This window comes from Tetranychus urticae, chromosome 1 (genome assembly GCF_039701765.1).
Source record: "Tetranychus urticae isolate SD_2017Ah chromosome 1, NJAU_TeUrti_SD_1.0, whole genome shotgun sequence".
NCBI lineage: Eukaryota > Metazoa > Arthropoda > Arachnida > Trombidiformes > Tetranychidae > Tetranychus > Tetranychus urticae.
This window is the reverse complement of record NC_142958.1, coordinates 1,621,031-1,636,673: the sequence shown is the minus strand read 5'-3', so window position 1 is coordinate 1,636,673 and position 15,643 is coordinate 1,621,031. Positions and strand designations below refer to the sequence as shown.

Here is a 15,643-nt window from a genome sequence, read left to right as displayed (position 1 = left end):
TATGATGTCATTGATAGGTTCAACACTGAGCAACTGCACTTAACTGGAATTGTTTTTCAAGTTAAATGAAAAAAATATGATAATTTGATTATCTAATTTTCAATAGTCTGGTAAAAGTAATTTCAATTGATTGCAATCCAATGTAAAACCAGGCAGATTTAGTCAATGAATTTATCCTGAATTTATGTTGTAACAAAAGATAAAAGCTAAATCAAATAAAACAAAAACAATCGACTTGAATCAAAACAGTCTCAAGTTTCTCAGATTATTATGGGAGAGAAAGGGAAGTCATTTTCTTAATACAACTGATTGTTGATGTTGTTTTACGGCTTTGCTAAGTTGCTTTCAACGAAACACCTATTCTTGACACTTCTTTGATTTCTTGAAATTTGACACATGAAACAGATTGATAATTTTACAATTCTATTAATAATCGAGCTAACTAGACTTTTAATTGTAACATAAGACTTTGCTTCCTAAATCATTCAACTTCACCATTGATGGTTTCAGTAGCAAAATTGAAAAGGCAAATCAAAAGAGTAGGTCTAAGCGCGAAATCAGTTTATCAAAATGCTTACACAGACAAAGAATCCCGCTTACATTGTGTTGGTAACAATAATAGGTGAAGATGTTATTGTTTACCTTTGAATGGACTTCCGTCAAAACCCAGATTTGTAAAGAGTCAAAAGAGTCGAGCTGTGCTAACATTTGCAATTCAAGTTTCAGAAAGTGAAAAGAGTTGAATGCAAAACATTTTTGTTTATGTTTTACAACGGAAAGTTTAAACAAAAAAGGACTAAATTGTTCATATTATTATATAAACTGTTTATGAATAATTATATGTAATATGGTCTGAATATGAATATTTATAAAATACAATTTCAATACGAAACTCCGAAAAAATGATAGCAATATGAATTTGCTGCTTAGATTTTTATTTCCATAGTCATAAAGAAATAAGAGTTATTCAACATTATTTGCCAATAATTTTTGCACTTGATTCAAATTGCTGAGTTTTTGTCTTTTGGACCATCATTCGAGCCTTGCTTCTTTCATGTAAAATCATTCAGGAATATGAATTGTTTGGTATAAGAGCTTCAACACTATTAATAGTTAGAGTTTTGAACACCAAATTTTATTTTACATCGTATGCGTTTCATTGAGTTTATGATTAAAAGGCAAAGATCCATAGTAAAATATTGTAAATTGTTGCATTTCAAATTGTTGCTTGAAAATGAAAAATCATCTTGGTTTTATTCCTAATTTCAAATCTTCGGCTGCTAATATGATGGATCCTCTTGCATATTTGATTTTTGATGGAGTTGCATCGGTAGTAAAAATGTGATAGTTTTTGACTAAATAGGCCAAGGAAAGTTTTGCGTTGATGAGCGCAAATCGCATTCCAATGCATAGTCTCGGGCCTGAACCAAAAGGTAAAAAGGTGAATGGTTTTACTGATCCATCCAAGAATCGTTGTGGATCAAAAACTTCTGGATCAGGATAATTGGCTGGATCATGATGAATGGCATAGACAGGAATAGATATTGTGGTTCCTTTTTTAATCTCTACATTGGTTCCAGGAAATTTATAATCTGAATGGGACAGCCGTTGGAACAGCACAATCGGTGCATCGATTCTGAGTGTTTCTGATATGACAGCATCCAGGTATGACAGTGAATTGAGCGTTTCATAATCATCCAAATCAACTTCAGAAATTTGTTGATATAACTTTTCTTGAATATCTGGATTCTTGGCCAGTCTATAACAGGACCAGGTGAGAAGAGTTGAAGTTGTTTCATAGCCTGCAACAAGGGAAATCATTGATGCTCCAACAATTTCATCTGTGGACAGTTTGGCTTTGTTAAGATCACCATCTTCTGTTGATGTTTCTAGATCAATAAGTGTTTGAAGAAAATCGTCAGCTTTATTCTGGCCATTTTTACGGTTTTCAATTAAAGTCAAAGTTAAGTCTCGCAAAAATTCAAGATTTTTAGGTGGAAACAAACTCAGTTTCAATAATCTGGAAAACCATCCGGGAAAAACGGCTGCACACAATAATTTCAGAGGGTTTCCTTGGAAAAATTCAATAAAATTGCGCAAGAAAACATCTTCTTCATTGCTGTAAACATCAAGATTCGTTGCAAAACAGCATTTAGCGATGACATCCATATTGTATCTTCCCCAAAAATATTTAGGATCAAACTGTGCTTCACCTGATTTGGTGAGATTTTTGAGTTGCAGTTGGGCATCTTTGTTGCAAATTTTCATCAAATTAAACATTCTCTTGATTTTTCCCGTTGAAAATGTAGGAGTTAATAGAGTTCGAATGCGTTTCCATTTTTCTCCATATAAATTTATCAAAAACGATTTCTCGATTTCGTGAAGAGATGGGAAATGAAAACCTTGAGGGAAAATGTGAAAATCTTTGACGCAAATGTGCCGAAGAAGCTCAGGATCACCAACAACTAAGTGAGCTTGTAAACCATCGTATAGACTGTGAAATATAAGAAAAGATAATAAGTTTACTAGTTCAAGAAAGAAGAAATGTTGAAAAGGATAAATAATGAATTGCAAAAAAGCAAGAAATTTTACTTGAACCTAAAGACCTTGGTTGAAATAGTGCATTGCAATTATGGAGGAGACTAGAAAAATAAAGAAAGTGTTCGGAAACTAGTCAAGGACAATTCAATGCTAAATTAGTAGAAATTGATTTTTTTCAAAACATATGAGTTAAGTTGTAACAGAAAAGTGGAAACAATGATGAGAAGGAACAAAAAAAGATTCAATTTACCCATAAAGGTTACCAAATTTCTTGTAAAAGTCCCTATTTGCTTCAACAATTGGTTTATCCACACCAGCGAATGTAGTTCCAACCAGAAATAAGGGCTTTGGGCCCTTGATGCCTTGACGCTCCCAATAAGAGTGTTTTTTCTTCACATAACTACAAGAAAAGTAGAGAAAAGGTAAAAAAAACAACAAATAAACGTGTAAGAGCAAGAAAAATATGATAAACAAGTTGCTTACAAGATGAACCAGCTGATGAAACTGACTAGAAATACAACGATCCATAGAGTCACATTAAGCATGTTTGAACATTTATTGCTATTGACTTTTTTATGGTTACATTTGATTACTATAATTGACATAAAATCACTATAAAGACAATGAAATACAATTTAATCAAATTATTTCAGTACAATTTGAAGAGAAATTAAATGAAATTGTAGAGATTTAGATACAGAGTTCAACATTGAAAAGCAAAAACTATAATGAAACAAGTGGGAACGTGGGAAGATAGCAAATGAGGTTTACATAGAGGAGGTTCAAGTACTTATTTCATCTTATGATAAACAAATTATTTAATAACTAGCCACTTGTTGCTTGATCTGACTAGTGATTCAACTGATGCTATACATCGCTTGAAATTTCACCATGTTACCAATCAACACCCGAGGCTCAGATCTTGAGCAATTATTGAATTAGAAAGCAAAATTTAAATTCGTAAATGAAAAGTTTATTCCCAGAATTCATTAACAAGTGCGTGCTAAAAACAAAGAAGACAATATCTGTTGCTCTGAAGTAATTTATCAAATTGTCATATTATGAAAAGAATGAATAATTTTTGAAACTCTTCATATTGAATGATAATTGGGCTAATGATACAATTTGCTTCCTTAAATCATCCAACTTCAACATTAAAGGTTTCTCAAAATTGGAGAGGCAAATCAAAAAAGTAAGTCTAAAACTCGAAATAATTTCTTGCAATTTCTTGAAGTAATTCATGTTGAAAATCAAATCAGTCACAATTATAATTGTCTTGAAATAATCACCGTTTTACAGTCAGTAAAGCACAAAATTATCTAAAGGTTGAAAAACTAAATGTTGAAATGGACAAACCAATGCATAAACTGTAGAGGTAACAACAATAAATGATGAAAATTAATTGCTTTACACCTTTGAATAGACTTCCGTTAAAACCAAGAAATGCAGAGCCAAAAGAGTCGTACTATGCCAACAGTTTCAGTACAAGTGTTAAAAAGTATAGAGAGTTGGATAAAACAATTTTCGGTAATATCTTTCAATTTAATTCATCTTTGAATATTGGATAGATACATTGTATTTTACCCAAAAAAGTGAAAAAATTATGAGCTTTTAGAAGAAATTGCTTTAAGCAAATCTCTTAGAGCGTTTGCTGGATCAATGACTAAAGTTTTCCATGTTGATGGTTTCAAATCAGTTTCCACTTGCTTTAACCATTTTTCAACATTTTTAAGTTCACCTGTATCAATACCAATAGCTGTAGCCAAAGTCAAGGTAACTGTTATTGGAATATCAGCTACACTCAATTCATCACCAGCAACATATTTAGTGTTTTTCAATGAATCATCCAGTGCAGTAGCGGCTTTTTTGAACGATTCGAGTGAGGCTGGTTGATAAGGTTTGCCATAAAAAAGTGGTACATAGTATGCGTTCAATGAAGCGTAAAATGTTCCTGAGTCCCAATGCAGCCATCGATTGACTGTTGCTCGTTTTTGTAGATCAGTTGGATAAAGTGAATGTCCAGGAGCAAATTTATCCACAAGATAAGTAATTATGGAGCGACTGAAAAGGTTAACAAAACAGTCAAATATTTTGTATATTTATTAGTTAAGTGGAGTTATTAAACAATATAAAGTGAATTTACCTTTCCCATAGAGCATATCCATCATCAACTAAGGTAGGAACACAGTGAAATGGGTTTATCTGTAAAGGATGAGATTACAAGAGGAAAAAACTTACATTTGAATCAGTTGAAGAAATTAAAATATAAGTTAAAATAATTACTCACGGCGAGGAATTCTGGCTTCATGTGATCACCAGCCATTAAATTGACTTGTTTTTCTTCAACATCAAGACCGATTTCCTTAACAAGGATGCGAACTACTCGCGATGGTGGAGAAAGGTTATCGTAATATAATTGCAAAGGCATTTTTTTTGTTGAAAAATATGAACACAGCTGTAGAAGATCAAGTAAAAAAGTTCACAATCAAAGTAAAAAATCAAGATGAATAATAGATTATGAAACCAGACTTATGAACTTAACTTTGGATTTAAAGGCGTTGGTAAAAAATGATGAAATCAACATAACGTTTCATAATGATTTTGTATCGATACTATCGATATGATTACGATATGTGTTTGTTTCTGGTGTTTCATTGATGAATAGTGAACAGTACTTTTGCCTAAAAGCATTTGCTTCTTGTTTGATATCGAAATAAACAGAGTTTTGTGGATTTTACTCAAATCTTTTGAGTAAATAAGTCTTCACTTTTTTTGCCCATAACAATTTAGTTTTCAATTACAATTAATTCACGATGAACAAACCAATGTTAAAGTGATGGAACCAAAAAGTAAAACCCGATTTTTGTTTAATTCAAAAGATTCAATGAAAAAATTTACTTAATATGATTAAATCTTTTAATGTAATCCATGTTGATGGAAAGTTATTTGATAAAATTCTCATAAAATAATCATCATTTTGAGGCCAGTGAAGCACAAAATTATCTGTAAATCCTTATGTTGAAAAGGACAAAACCAAAACATGTAATAAATTCATAATAATGAAAACAATTATTGTTTACTTTTAATAGACTTTAAAATATTAATAATTAACGAGTTAAGAATAAATAATTTAATGTTAACATATTTTAATTAAACTATGATATAGATAGATACATGTATTTTGATCAAGCCGAGATTTGAACAACAAGCAGTTTATGAACTAAAAGCCTTTGACTTGAAGTAAGTTCCTAAACCATTAGCTGAATCAATGACTAAAGTTTGCCAAGTCGATGGGTCAAAGTCACTTTCCACTTGTTTCAACCATTTTTCAACATTTTTGAGTTCACTTGTATCAATGCCCATAGCTGAAGCAACTGAAATAGTAACTGTAATTGAAATATCAGCAACACTCAATTCATCACCAGCAACATATTTAGTACTTTTCAATGATTCATCCAGTGCTGAAGCATTTTTCTTGAACACTTCAGCTGCTTCTGGTTTCACTGGTTTTCCCGCAAAGACTGGACCAAAATAGGCATTCAATGAAGCGTAAAATGTTCCTGAGTCCCAATACAGCCATCGATTGACTGTTGCTCGTTTTTGTAGGTCAGTTGGATAAAGTGAATGTCCAGGAGCAAATTTATCCACAAGATAAGTAATTATCGATCGACTGAAAAGGTTAATAAAACAGACAAATATTTATTATTAGTTAACTGGAGTTATTAAACAATATCAAAGTGGATTTACCTTTCCCAAAGAGCATATCCATCATCCACCAAGGTAGGAACACAGTGGAATGGGTTTATCTGTACAATATTAGATTGAAATTGCGAGAAAATTTGCTTAAAATTACATTTGAATGACATTTGAATGATTTACTTACGGATAAAAATTCTGGCTTCAAATGTTCACCAGTCACTACACTGACTTCAGTTTCCTCAAAGGATGTGTCGATTAGCTTAGCAACAATCCGAACCACATTTGATGGCGGAGAAAGTGGGTGATAATACAAATTCAAAGGCATTGTTGAAGATGAATACAATTGTTTGAGATGAAGCAAATTGAACAACCAAAGTTTACAATCAAAGTAAGAAGTTGATCTTGAAAGCAGCCTTTTATATTCACGTCGTAGAGTCGTTAAGTTGATGTCCCTAACTATTTAAGTTCAACTAAACTTGAGTTGTATGAACAATGAATTGTCTATGAATCCTTGAAAAATATCATGAGATAAATTAATCAACTTCACTACTATTTACATATATGAACATTTAGGTTCAATAGATGCGTGAATCTAATCTATTAAGGCATAAAGATAAGTATTTAATGGTAAAATAAAGATCAAAGAATAGGATAACCTTTACTTTACTCTTGATAAAGATAAATTGAGTTCCAGTTTCAGTTCGATTATCGATTTCATCATAATTTGACTAAATCTAAGAAAATAATTAACAATCTGGGAAAAAAATTCATCTACAGATGAAATAACCATGAACTATTTGAATCGTTGAAATGTTTTACTAAAAATAACTGAAAAGTCATTTGTTTTTTTACTTTTTTGTTAAATCTAACGGTTGTTCTGACATTCGATAAATGTCCTGCAGTCGAACTATTTTTAACTCTAACTAAATCTGGGTTTGATTGTCTTACAGAGACAGTAGGTGGTTGAGTTAACTAACAAGTAAGAAGTAATTAGCTTCAAAGCTCGATTGTAAGTGGAACCAGAAAATTTCAATCAATACTTGTACTTAAAAAACAATGAAACCTTCTGTTGATGTTTTGCTATTGTTTAGATGATTGCTCATCTCTTATTAGATGTTAAAATCAAATTTAATTTGACAATGTTCAATGTAACTGAAAACTCCATTGTTGTCAACTCTGTTACTTTCTGGTTACTCAAGAAGCTGGCCTTCAAAGGTAACCCAACAACTGATTCAATTTTCCCTCTAATAGAAAGTCTAATGACTGGAAATTGTTTTCCTCACCCGCGAAATCAAGGTTGAAAATAAGGTTACTCAGAACAGTGAAATACATAGTTTCGCGATACCGAATAAAAGTAACGTTGAAAGGCACCAGTAGCAGTCAGTCTAGAAACCAGTGAAAGCTAACATTTTTATTCAGCTCTGTTACCTTTTGCAATGATTATTGAGTCGATTGAATCAGTGTCGATAGTTTAACCCAAAAAGTACCAGTGAAAAACTGGTAAAACATTGTTATTGTTTTCACCTTAAAATTTGCTCCATCTTATTATGCATCAATATTTGGTTACCATTTGAAACACACATACAATTAACCAGTTTTGGGTTATTCGAGCGGCAAGAAACATCTTTAACAACTTGAAAAATTTATTGTTATTTTTTTGAATAAGTGCTCTTGTCCAAAACTTATTTCATTCCCAACAACTAGTTGACAGTATTTGATTAAAGTATTTGACCGTTCAATGTTCCTGGTTAAATGAATCGAGCTTCATCAATTATATTTATACTTGTAAAGAGGCCTGTCTGATCCTCTTGACCAATTTTTTGATTTCCCTTTCAATTAACTCCAACACTATACCTTATTACCTTATTGGAAATATTAATTCATCATTAAAACCTGATTTTTCAATTCCCACCACACAATTTTGACTTTCCTCAAACAATCAGTCAATATTTAATCATGTAATTGCTCTCACTCTTCAAGTCATTTCCCTTGCCAGTCCATAACATACAAACATAACTTTACTCCTTTCTGGATGATTATCAATTCTTAGTGAACATTTCATCATTTGGTGACTCAAAATTTTCTTCTAGTGAATTCTTTTGGCTTTGAGCTTTGATTTGAATAGCTCATCATCATAAACACACTATCGATACTAAAGCAACCACCAGCTGACGTAAAGGGAGAGGGAGAGAGATACCATAAGATAACTTATCTTTGTGCTTCTGATAATTTGTAAAGAATCATTTTCGATGTTTGATTTATTAACAATTGTCCTTATTGCCTTACTACCTACTTTTTTGGTTGCCTTCATCATGGGTAAAGTGAATCGTTTAGCAAGTGATATTAGTGCCGTTGGTAAAACAATTGTGGTTACTGGATGTAACAGAGGAATTGGTCGATCAACAGTTGTTGATCTTGCTCGAAGAGGTGCCTCAGTAATCATGGCCTGTCGTAATGTTGAGGCTGCTTCCAAAGTTGCTGATGATGTTAAAAAGGAGACTGGAAATGAAAATATCACCATAGTCCAGCTTGATCTTTCATCGTTTGCTTCCATCAAGAAGGCTGTTGAAGAAATCAATGGACAACACGAGAAAATTGATGTTCTTATCAATAATGCAGGCATCTATGGATCAGATGAGAGGAAGGTTAGTGAAGATGGAAATGAAATGCATTTCCAAGCAAACCATTTAGGACCCTTTCTATTGACCATGTTATTGTTACCCAAACTAAAGGCTAGTTCACCTGCAAGAATTGTCAATGTCTCATCGGAAGCTCATCGATTAACTCGGTCAATTGATCTGGATGATGTCAATTTTACGAAAAAGTATTCGCCTTTCACTTGCTATTGTGTTACCAAATTGGAAAATGTTTTATTCACAAATTATTTAGCCGGTGAACTTAAAGACTCAGGAGTAACCGTGAATTGCCTTCACCCAGGGACCATTGAGACTGATTTACTTATTGGGTCAGCTTTCTCTAAATACTTGTACCGTTGGTTAGGTCCATTCAAGCGGATGTTCATGAAAACAGAGGAAGAAGGCGCTCAAACAACAATATATTGTGCCTTGGAGCCATCATTAAATAATGTTACCGGTAAATACTTTGACAATTGCCAAGAAAGAGGAACCACCAGCCTGGCTTCAGACCTTGGATTAGCCAAAAAGCTTTGGGATATTTCAATGAAGATGACAGAAAGTTATCTTGGACCCAAAGATGATAAAATGAAAGTTATTGAAGAGGAAAACTAATTTTTCAATGAATCTCATGTTAAACGTTGATACACCACATCAAAATTTAATCTTCCAATCGCATATATTTTTCTGAATAACAGTTCTACAGATTTTATGTTTTTAAATAATCGATGTATTCATCAATTTTTAAATGTTACAATTTATCTTTCCTAATCAAACAGAGTCAATTAAATATTGGTATTTTGTTTTAATAACATTATTTTCTTTACAATCAAATGTCACTAGTTCATGAATAGATTAACATATTTGAATGGAATCTGATTTAATACCATTGATCTCAATCGAGTCCTGGTGTACTAAACCAGATAAATATTAGCTTATTAATATAGAGAATTAATTGATAGTTTTGTAAATTAATCTTTTATTGAATTGTTCACAAGTGTCAGTAGTGAATGATGGTTAATCCACAGAGTTGTTGATACATTTTTACTAAACAACTGTTTCTTTACAATTTGTAATCTGTTTATTAGTGGTAAAATTAATGAAAAATATTGAATCATGTAAATCCTTAAACCTATTTTGACATAATTAACGGAATTAATTTGGTAATAAAAAATGTATCAAAGTTTTCTATCAACAATTTCATTGTAAACTCAATGGCTTGGTAATATTTCCTGAAGATTAAAAATATTTCACTCAATAATACCAACCTGTTTGGCACTTGAGTTGACACTTTGGTGAAATGTTTGGTAAAACAACAATCTGAAATCTGATTGACAAACTGATTAGTCCGGAACATGGTGTTTGTGTGAAGTTGAGTTGCTGAATAATAATGAATCATTCTAACACAATTGAGTAATAAACAAAAAAAGGTAAACATCAATAAAAAGATTGATAAAAAAAATAATTTTGGGTTTGGCTAAATCTTGAAGATGATAAGCACAACATTTTGTTCAATAATGTTGGGTTGTTATTTAACGGTTCCAGTCCATTTGATGTAGGACTCAATGAGACACAACTAATGAGTGTACAATATTAATTGAAGTGAAAATGTAAAAAAAATGTTGACAAAAAAAGACCAGCGGATGATTACATGATGACTGCTTCAGCTGTTTTAAGATAACTGAATGAAAGTTGCCTTAAAGACATCTTTATCCATATTGTTATTGCTTTGTTCACGGTCTAATTGTCTAATGAAGACAGGCAAAAAAATTCATTTTGATGATGATTGAGGTTTGTGAAGATGAAGGTGAAATGGTGACTATGATTTTGATGGTTATTGTATTAGCATAAGTGATTGAATAATTGTTGATTTTTTTGTTTATCTTCTGTTAACAGACGATAACAAGTTGCCATTGGCAACACTTTTCCCTCCATTTTTTGATCATCTTTTGCTAACTGGTTTGAAAAAATTATACAATCTACCATTCATTGTTTTCTTGGAAAGACTCTGCTGGTTTCATTGGACCTGGAACTTGGGATTCCATTTCTGGACGAGATGGTCGAACACGTCTTCTGTGTCCTCTTGCCTCACCACCAGGAGCGTAATGATTATCGCCTGATCGTTCAGATGAGTGACCAGCTGTTGCTGAATAATAATTCTTACGAGGTCGACCACCATCATAACCAGGTTGGAAAGCGTATCTTGGATAAGCCATTGGCTGGTGCATTTCATGGAAATCTCTTAATCCTCTTGGATCAAAGAAACCGTTGTCTTGTGACTCTTGGATCATTTGAGCCTCTGGGAAAAGTTGAGCTGATGGACCAGTCCATTCTTGATAGTTGTTGCTTCCGGCTGGCATTACTACTGGATGATGGTGGTGATGATGAACTGGAACAGGTATTGGGACAGGCACAGGAACCATTTTAGGGCCAGGATGACCACGTTTTTGCTTCTATAATCAGGTAATTGACAAATTGCAACCATCATTAGTTTAGTGTGAATCTTGTTGTTTAGTTGTTATCTTTTTCATATTTTTTTTTTGCTTCAGGTAATTACAATTTTTTCAGGCTAATTCATACACTTACCGAATGATTGTCTTGAGCTGAAGTCAATGCTAAAAAGGCCAGAATGCCAAGGAGACCCATAGTCACTCGCATGGTTATCAATTTGTCTGTTAATGGAAACACAAAAATTATAAGTTTTTCTCTTCTTTTTAGTTACTAGACTACTTTTTGCCTTTCTTTGAGATAACAACTACTACAGTTTTGCCCTCGGGTAAGTTTACATTCTTCATTTCTTTTCAGACGAGAATTATCTTTCTAAAGATCTTGTTTCTTTTTACTTTTCTTGTAGACGAAGCTTGTTGGATTAACTGCAAATTAACAAATTTTCACTCAGCCACAGTTAAATGACTAAAAGCTAAACTGGAAAAACCTAAAAGTATGGACATTGTAGACTAAAGAGCGAAAGCTAGAGATGATCAAAACGGAACTTGATTTTTTTTTCTAGAACACTTTTATCATAAAATACAAGGATAAAATATGCTCCTTCGACAATGAATGGTTTACAAATTCACAATGGGTTATTCACTTAAGGAAATAGTACACTTCCATAGATCCATTGCTTTGATTGATTCACAAAATGGGTTGATAAATGACAAAAAACAAGACACACACACGGATAGTCGGGCATAGAGAGACAAAGTAGAGAAAATTTGTATGGAATAAACATGGAAACTTACAAATGATGGATTGGATGGAAGACAATGCTTAACAAAAGATTACTTTTCAAGTGTTCAATTTCAAGCCGAATACACTAATGAGTTGACCAATTTGGATGGTGATGGGTTTTTATATGAAAACAAAAGTTAAACTGTGTAACCCTTGAAATAGGCTGGTGTCGATTGCAAAAGAGCAACCCGTTACCAATATTGAGTAAAAGACTCCACCTCGAGCCTGTCGGTCGCTTCGTTTCATGGCACAATCACATTGAATAAAACGAGCTAACACGTTAACGCCTTCATTCCCGTGTCAAGCCTGATACATTTTTTGGTTTTGGAGATGAAAATGAGAAATGATCCCATCGTAACGGACTAGTAAGAAGAGAGAGAAAAAATAATCAAGATTGAAAATGAAAGATAATCACCTTAAAAGATGAAGAAAAAAAAACGCTTTCTCTTTTAACAATCGATTAGGGGCGACTAATAAGCGTCACGGCATAGTGACGAGGTATTTGCTTGTATGTAAATACTGTTAAAATGGGATAGTGGCCTGAGGGCGGGATTCGAGTTGATAATCACACAACACGATGATCTTGATGATAATGGGGTAAATATTTTCAGTTATTTTTTTTCTTTACTTTTGTTTTGTCTGTATCTTATTATTATTACCATCATTTATTATTATGAAACCAATAACAATCTTATTTATCATTCCAGTTAATATAATTTGTTATTTTTCACTCTCGCCTTGCGACTCGTTGGACTGTATCAATATAAAGAAACAAAATAAATCAAGATGATGACTGATGATGGTGGTGATGAGCATGAACATGAACATGAACATGAACATGGACTAACAAGCCTTTTTGGTGTACAATTTTCAAAAGTAAACGGTGCGAAACTTCCTTAATGTTTAGGCTAACAAACCAAATTACTGGATATGTTTTAAGATAATATTAATTTATCTTTTTAATTCATAACTAACCCGGTTGTTGGCCTTTTTGTTTATTTGTGAACATTTTTGTCAATACCCAATTTGAGTGATAAACTAATCAGTTAACCAATAATATAGTGTATTAACACTGAAATTCAATTTAAATGAGCAATAATTAATTAACCGTTTTCTTTCAACTTTTCAGGTTTCATTGAAATATAAACAATGTTAACAATACTTTGAATTTTGGCAAAGTAAGGATTTTGATTGACTAATAATAATCAACTGTAATATTGGATTGATCATCAAATTTATGGATATGATATTAAAGGCTAAATGGTTGAACAATATTTACTGAATCAGCGATGTTTCAAATTTGGCAATCGAAATGGTGGATCAACAATCAAGATATCAATAGCAAGTTGTCACCATCATCTGATAACAAATATCGTTTTCTTTCAATTTACCTATCTTTTTGTTTTTTTATATTCAAGTAATGCCATTAGCGCATGAAAGGGCTGATAATTTTGATGATTTATAAATGATAACTTTCATTATTCCGAAACAAGCATTCAAATTAATGAAAGTCAATTTCACTGTGCAACTGTTCATGCACAATGTAAGGATCATTATCAAAAATATCAACCTTAAAATGTAAAAAATAAACAAATCAGTTCAAATAGATTTGGAAACGATAGTGAAAATTTAACCATTAAAATAATTGTAGCAACATCTTCAAACGCTCAATTGTTTGCGTTTTGATATTCAAGAGATATTATTTTGAACCGATCAAAGAATCAATTGCATCTCTAAATTACATTTCATCAAACACTTGTCCGTTTTTGTCCATATAATTACTTCATGAGTTAACGGTAGTTCAACTTGATGTGATTTAATGATTCAAAATGTTGATCATTATTGTAAAATGAAATTGTCGTTTACTTGAATTAATTCCTGTTATTACATTTCACAGTTAGCTTTAAAAGTTGATTACAATTAACACTTTCTGACAAATGTTAGCCTTAAAAGTACGGTAACAACTCAAGTAATGAGTAGTTAGCCATTGATCTGGACTGTTGGTTAACAAAAGATCCATGATTTTGGTTAAGATTATTACTGATGACTTAATTTTCATTTAATAGTGATAATGTTGCATGTTAGCATCTAATTGAAACCAAGTCACTGTTTGAGTAAATTGTTAACGTAATTGAATGGTTGCATTTTATTGAATAATCCAAATTACAGTCTGATATGATTGTAAAATTTAAAGAAATTTAATTCATTTGAAAGTTACCAAAAATAGTATTCAGTCGAAAACTTGCAATTAGCAAATGAATTGAAACAAATTGATCCAATCATTTTCACTCATCACCAATTTACTTTCTAATTTTACCGTTTAAAAATAAAACTGTTCAACTCTTCATTACCATACTATTTACCGATACAATAATTTAACATTCATCACATTCAATTGTTAAACAGTATGTAAATGTAAAACTAAGAAAAGTTAATCTAACAACTATCTTTTAACAACAATATTAGACTAATTTGTAATGCTTATTTGTAGTCTTTTGAATATGTGATCTGAAATCAAAGGTAGATCTGACAATTAATTGAAATTACAATTCCACAATTTATCCTTTACTCGCTATCTCCAAACTCTTTACTTTTCAAGTTTCAATTTCATGTTTTCCTTATTTTTTGTTGCAAAATAACCAATTTTATTGATTATTTATCCCAAAAATAAGATAACTTTAGATAACTTCTGATGCATTTGAATAACTGCCAAAGATAGATTCACAATGAAAACATGGATACAATATTTAATCGCTTCACTCAAAACAGTTTTACATAAACTCCAACAATAAGCCATAACCAATATTTCCCTCCAAAGTCAATAGTTTAAAATATGGATTCTGCATTCTTCTCCCTGTTTAAACGTGGATTTTTCAGCAACCTGAGTTCTGATTCAGCTCTCGTTACTTTCCGAAGATGTAGTTCAATCAAGACTTTTAGACCGAGAAAAAGTTTTTTTAGAATCATTTTAATGCGCTCTTTTTAAAAATATCAACACTTATCAAGTATAAATACAATCGCACCTGGGTCTCCCGTACTTAGTGGAGATTTACACCAACATACGCACAAATCGATCCTTGTTGCGTTCAATGTATGTTGGATCTCGATCTTGACCTATCCTTAACATTGTGTTGAACTTCTTGACGGCCTGAAAGATAAGAATAATTAGCGTTTTTTTGAACTAGTAAAAAAACTTATAGACAAACTAAACAAAAAGGTCGCTTACCTTTGCATAAGGATGGTGGCTACATGGGCAGCTTCCGATAGGTTTCTTTTTGTGGACTCGATAGACTCTGGTTGAAGGACGCCTTTTAAAAGATACCAAGAAACTGCGAATAATTAATTAAATCGTACTTCGATGACAGTTTTGCACAAAAATTTGATGGGTTGATTTTGTATTTTTTATGAATTGTATAAATAATAATGATGCAATTTGAGATTGAATTGATTCACTAACCAATTTCAAATTATTGGTCAAAATTTCGTTATAGTGTCTCCCTCTTTTGGTATTATCAGCAGCTTGTAAGCCGCGCCAATTG

At 32.1% G+C, this 15,643-nt stretch overlaps 5 protein-coding genes and 2 long non-coding RNA genes across 7 annotated transcripts; 2 read left to right on the top strand and 5 right to left on the bottom strand.

Moving 5' to 3' along the window:
• Positions 1-918: 918 nt before the first annotated feature.
• LOC107368269 (cytochrome P450 3A16) lies at positions 919-3,293 on the bottom strand. The gene is made up of 3 exons (XM_015936063.3): positions 3,025-3,293; positions 2,792-2,941; positions 919-2,494 (listed from the first exon to the last, which is right to left on the bottom strand). The coding sequence occupies exons 1-3, from the start codon at positions 3,144-3,146 to the stop codon at positions 1,243-1,245; spliced, it is 1,524 nt and encodes a 507-aa protein (XP_015791549.1). The 5' UTR covers positions 3,147-3,293; the 3' UTR covers positions 919-1,242.
• Positions 3,294-4,062: 769 nt separating this feature from the next.
• Positions 4,063-5,101, bottom strand: LOC107368272 (glutathione S-transferase 1). Its single transcript, XM_015936066.3, has 3 exons — positions 4,829-5,101; positions 4,685-4,743; positions 4,063-4,602 (listed from the first exon to the last, which is right to left on the bottom strand). The coding sequence occupies exons 1-3, from the start codon at positions 4,967-4,969 to the stop codon at positions 4,143-4,145; spliced, it is 660 nt and encodes a 219-aa protein (XP_015791552.1). The 5' UTR covers positions 4,970-5,101; the 3' UTR covers positions 4,063-4,142.
• A 569-nt stretch (positions 5,102-5,670) lies between these two features.
• Positions 5,671-6,620, bottom strand: LOC107368276 (glutathione S-transferase 1). Its single transcript, XM_015936071.3, has 3 exons — positions 6,425-6,620; positions 6,289-6,347; positions 5,671-6,211 (listed from the first exon to the last, which is right to left on the bottom strand). The coding sequence occupies exons 1-3, from the start codon at positions 6,563-6,565 to the stop codon at positions 5,755-5,757; spliced, it is 657 nt and encodes a 218-aa protein (XP_015791557.1). The 5' UTR covers positions 6,566-6,620; the 3' UTR covers positions 5,671-5,754.
• A 1,012-nt stretch (positions 6,621-7,632) lies between these two features.
• On the top strand, positions 7,633-9,685 carry LOC107368361 (retinol dehydrogenase 11). The gene has a single exon (XM_015936176.3). It carries the CDS (start codon positions 8,490-8,492, stop codon positions 9,486-9,488), a length of 999 nt encoding a protein of 332 aa, XP_015791662.2. The 5' UTR covers positions 7,633-8,489; the 3' UTR covers positions 9,489-9,685.
• Positions 9,686-9,832: 147 nt separating this feature from the next.
• Positions 9,833-12,247, bottom strand: LOC107368362 (uncharacterized). Its single transcript, XM_015936177.3, has 3 exons — positions 12,116-12,247; positions 11,460-11,545; positions 9,833-11,326 (listed from the first exon to the last, which is right to left on the bottom strand). The coding sequence occupies exons 2-3, from the start codon at positions 11,529-11,531 to the stop codon at positions 10,853-10,855; spliced, it is 546 nt and encodes a 181-aa protein (XP_015791663.1). The 5' UTR covers positions 11,532-11,545; positions 12,116-12,247; the 3' UTR covers positions 9,833-10,852.
• Positions 11,196-13,775, top strand: LOC149094344 (uncharacterized). The gene is made up of 6 exons (XR_016201003.1): positions 11,196-11,336; positions 11,592-11,649; positions 11,728-11,814; positions 11,884-12,701; positions 12,812-12,987; positions 13,234-13,775. It is a non-coding gene; the product is annotated as an uncharacterized LOC149094344 (long non-coding RNA).
• Positions 13,776-14,621: 846 nt separating this feature from the next.
• LOC149094343 (uncharacterized) lies at positions 14,622-15,600 on the bottom strand. The gene is made up of 2 exons (XR_016201004.1): positions 15,331-15,600; positions 14,622-15,252 (listed from the first exon to the last, which is right to left on the bottom strand). It is a non-coding gene; the product is annotated as an uncharacterized LOC149094343 (long non-coding RNA).
• Between the last annotated feature and the right edge of the window lie 43 nt (positions 15,601-15,643).

Coding starts and splice junctions, on each gene's coding strand:
- LOC107368276 (XM_015936071.3), bottom strand. CDS start 6,565: ATGCCTTTGAATTTGTATTATCACCCACTTTCTCCGCCATCAAATGTG. Junction 6,348..6,424: donor TGAAGCCAGAATTTTTATCC/GTAAGTAAATCA, acceptor AATATTGTACAG/ATAAACCCATTCCACTGTGT. Junction 6,212..6,288: donor GGATATGCTCTTTGGGAAAG/GTAAATCCACTT, acceptor TAACCTTTTCAG/TCGATCGATAATTACTTATC.
- LOC107368362 (XM_015936177.3), bottom strand. CDS start 11,531: ATGCGAGTGACTATGGGTCTCCTTGGCATTCTGGCCTTTTTAGCATTG. Junction 11,327..11,459: donor CAGCTCAAGACAATCATTCG/GTAAGTGTATGA, acceptor ACCTGATTATAG/AAGCAAAAACGTGGTCATCC.
- LOC107368272 (XM_015936066.3), bottom strand. CDS start 4,969: ATGCCTTTGCAATTATATTACGATAACCTTTCTCCACCATCGCGAGTA. Junction 4,744..4,828: donor TGAAGCCAGAATTCCTCGCC/GTGAGTAATTAT, acceptor CATCCTTTACAG/ATAAACCCATTTCACTGTGT. Junction 4,603..4,684: donor GGATATGCTCTATGGGAAAG/GTAAATTCACTT, acceptor TAACCTTTTCAG/TCGCTCCATAATTACTTATC.
- LOC107368269 (XM_015936063.3), bottom strand. CDS start 3,146: ATGTCAATTATAGTAATCAAATGTAACCATAAAAAAGTCAATAGCAAT. Junction 2,942..3,024: donor TTCATCAGCTGGTTCATCTT/GTAAGCAACTTG, acceptor CTTTTCTTGTAG/TTATGTGAAGAAAAAACACT. Junction 2,495..2,791: donor AAATTTGGTAACCTTTATGG/GTAAATTGAATC, acceptor TATATTTCACAG/TCTATACGATGGTTTACAAG.
- LOC107368361 (XM_015936176.3), top strand. CDS start 8,490: ATGTTTGATTTATTAACAATTGTCCTTATTGCCTTACTACCTACTTTT.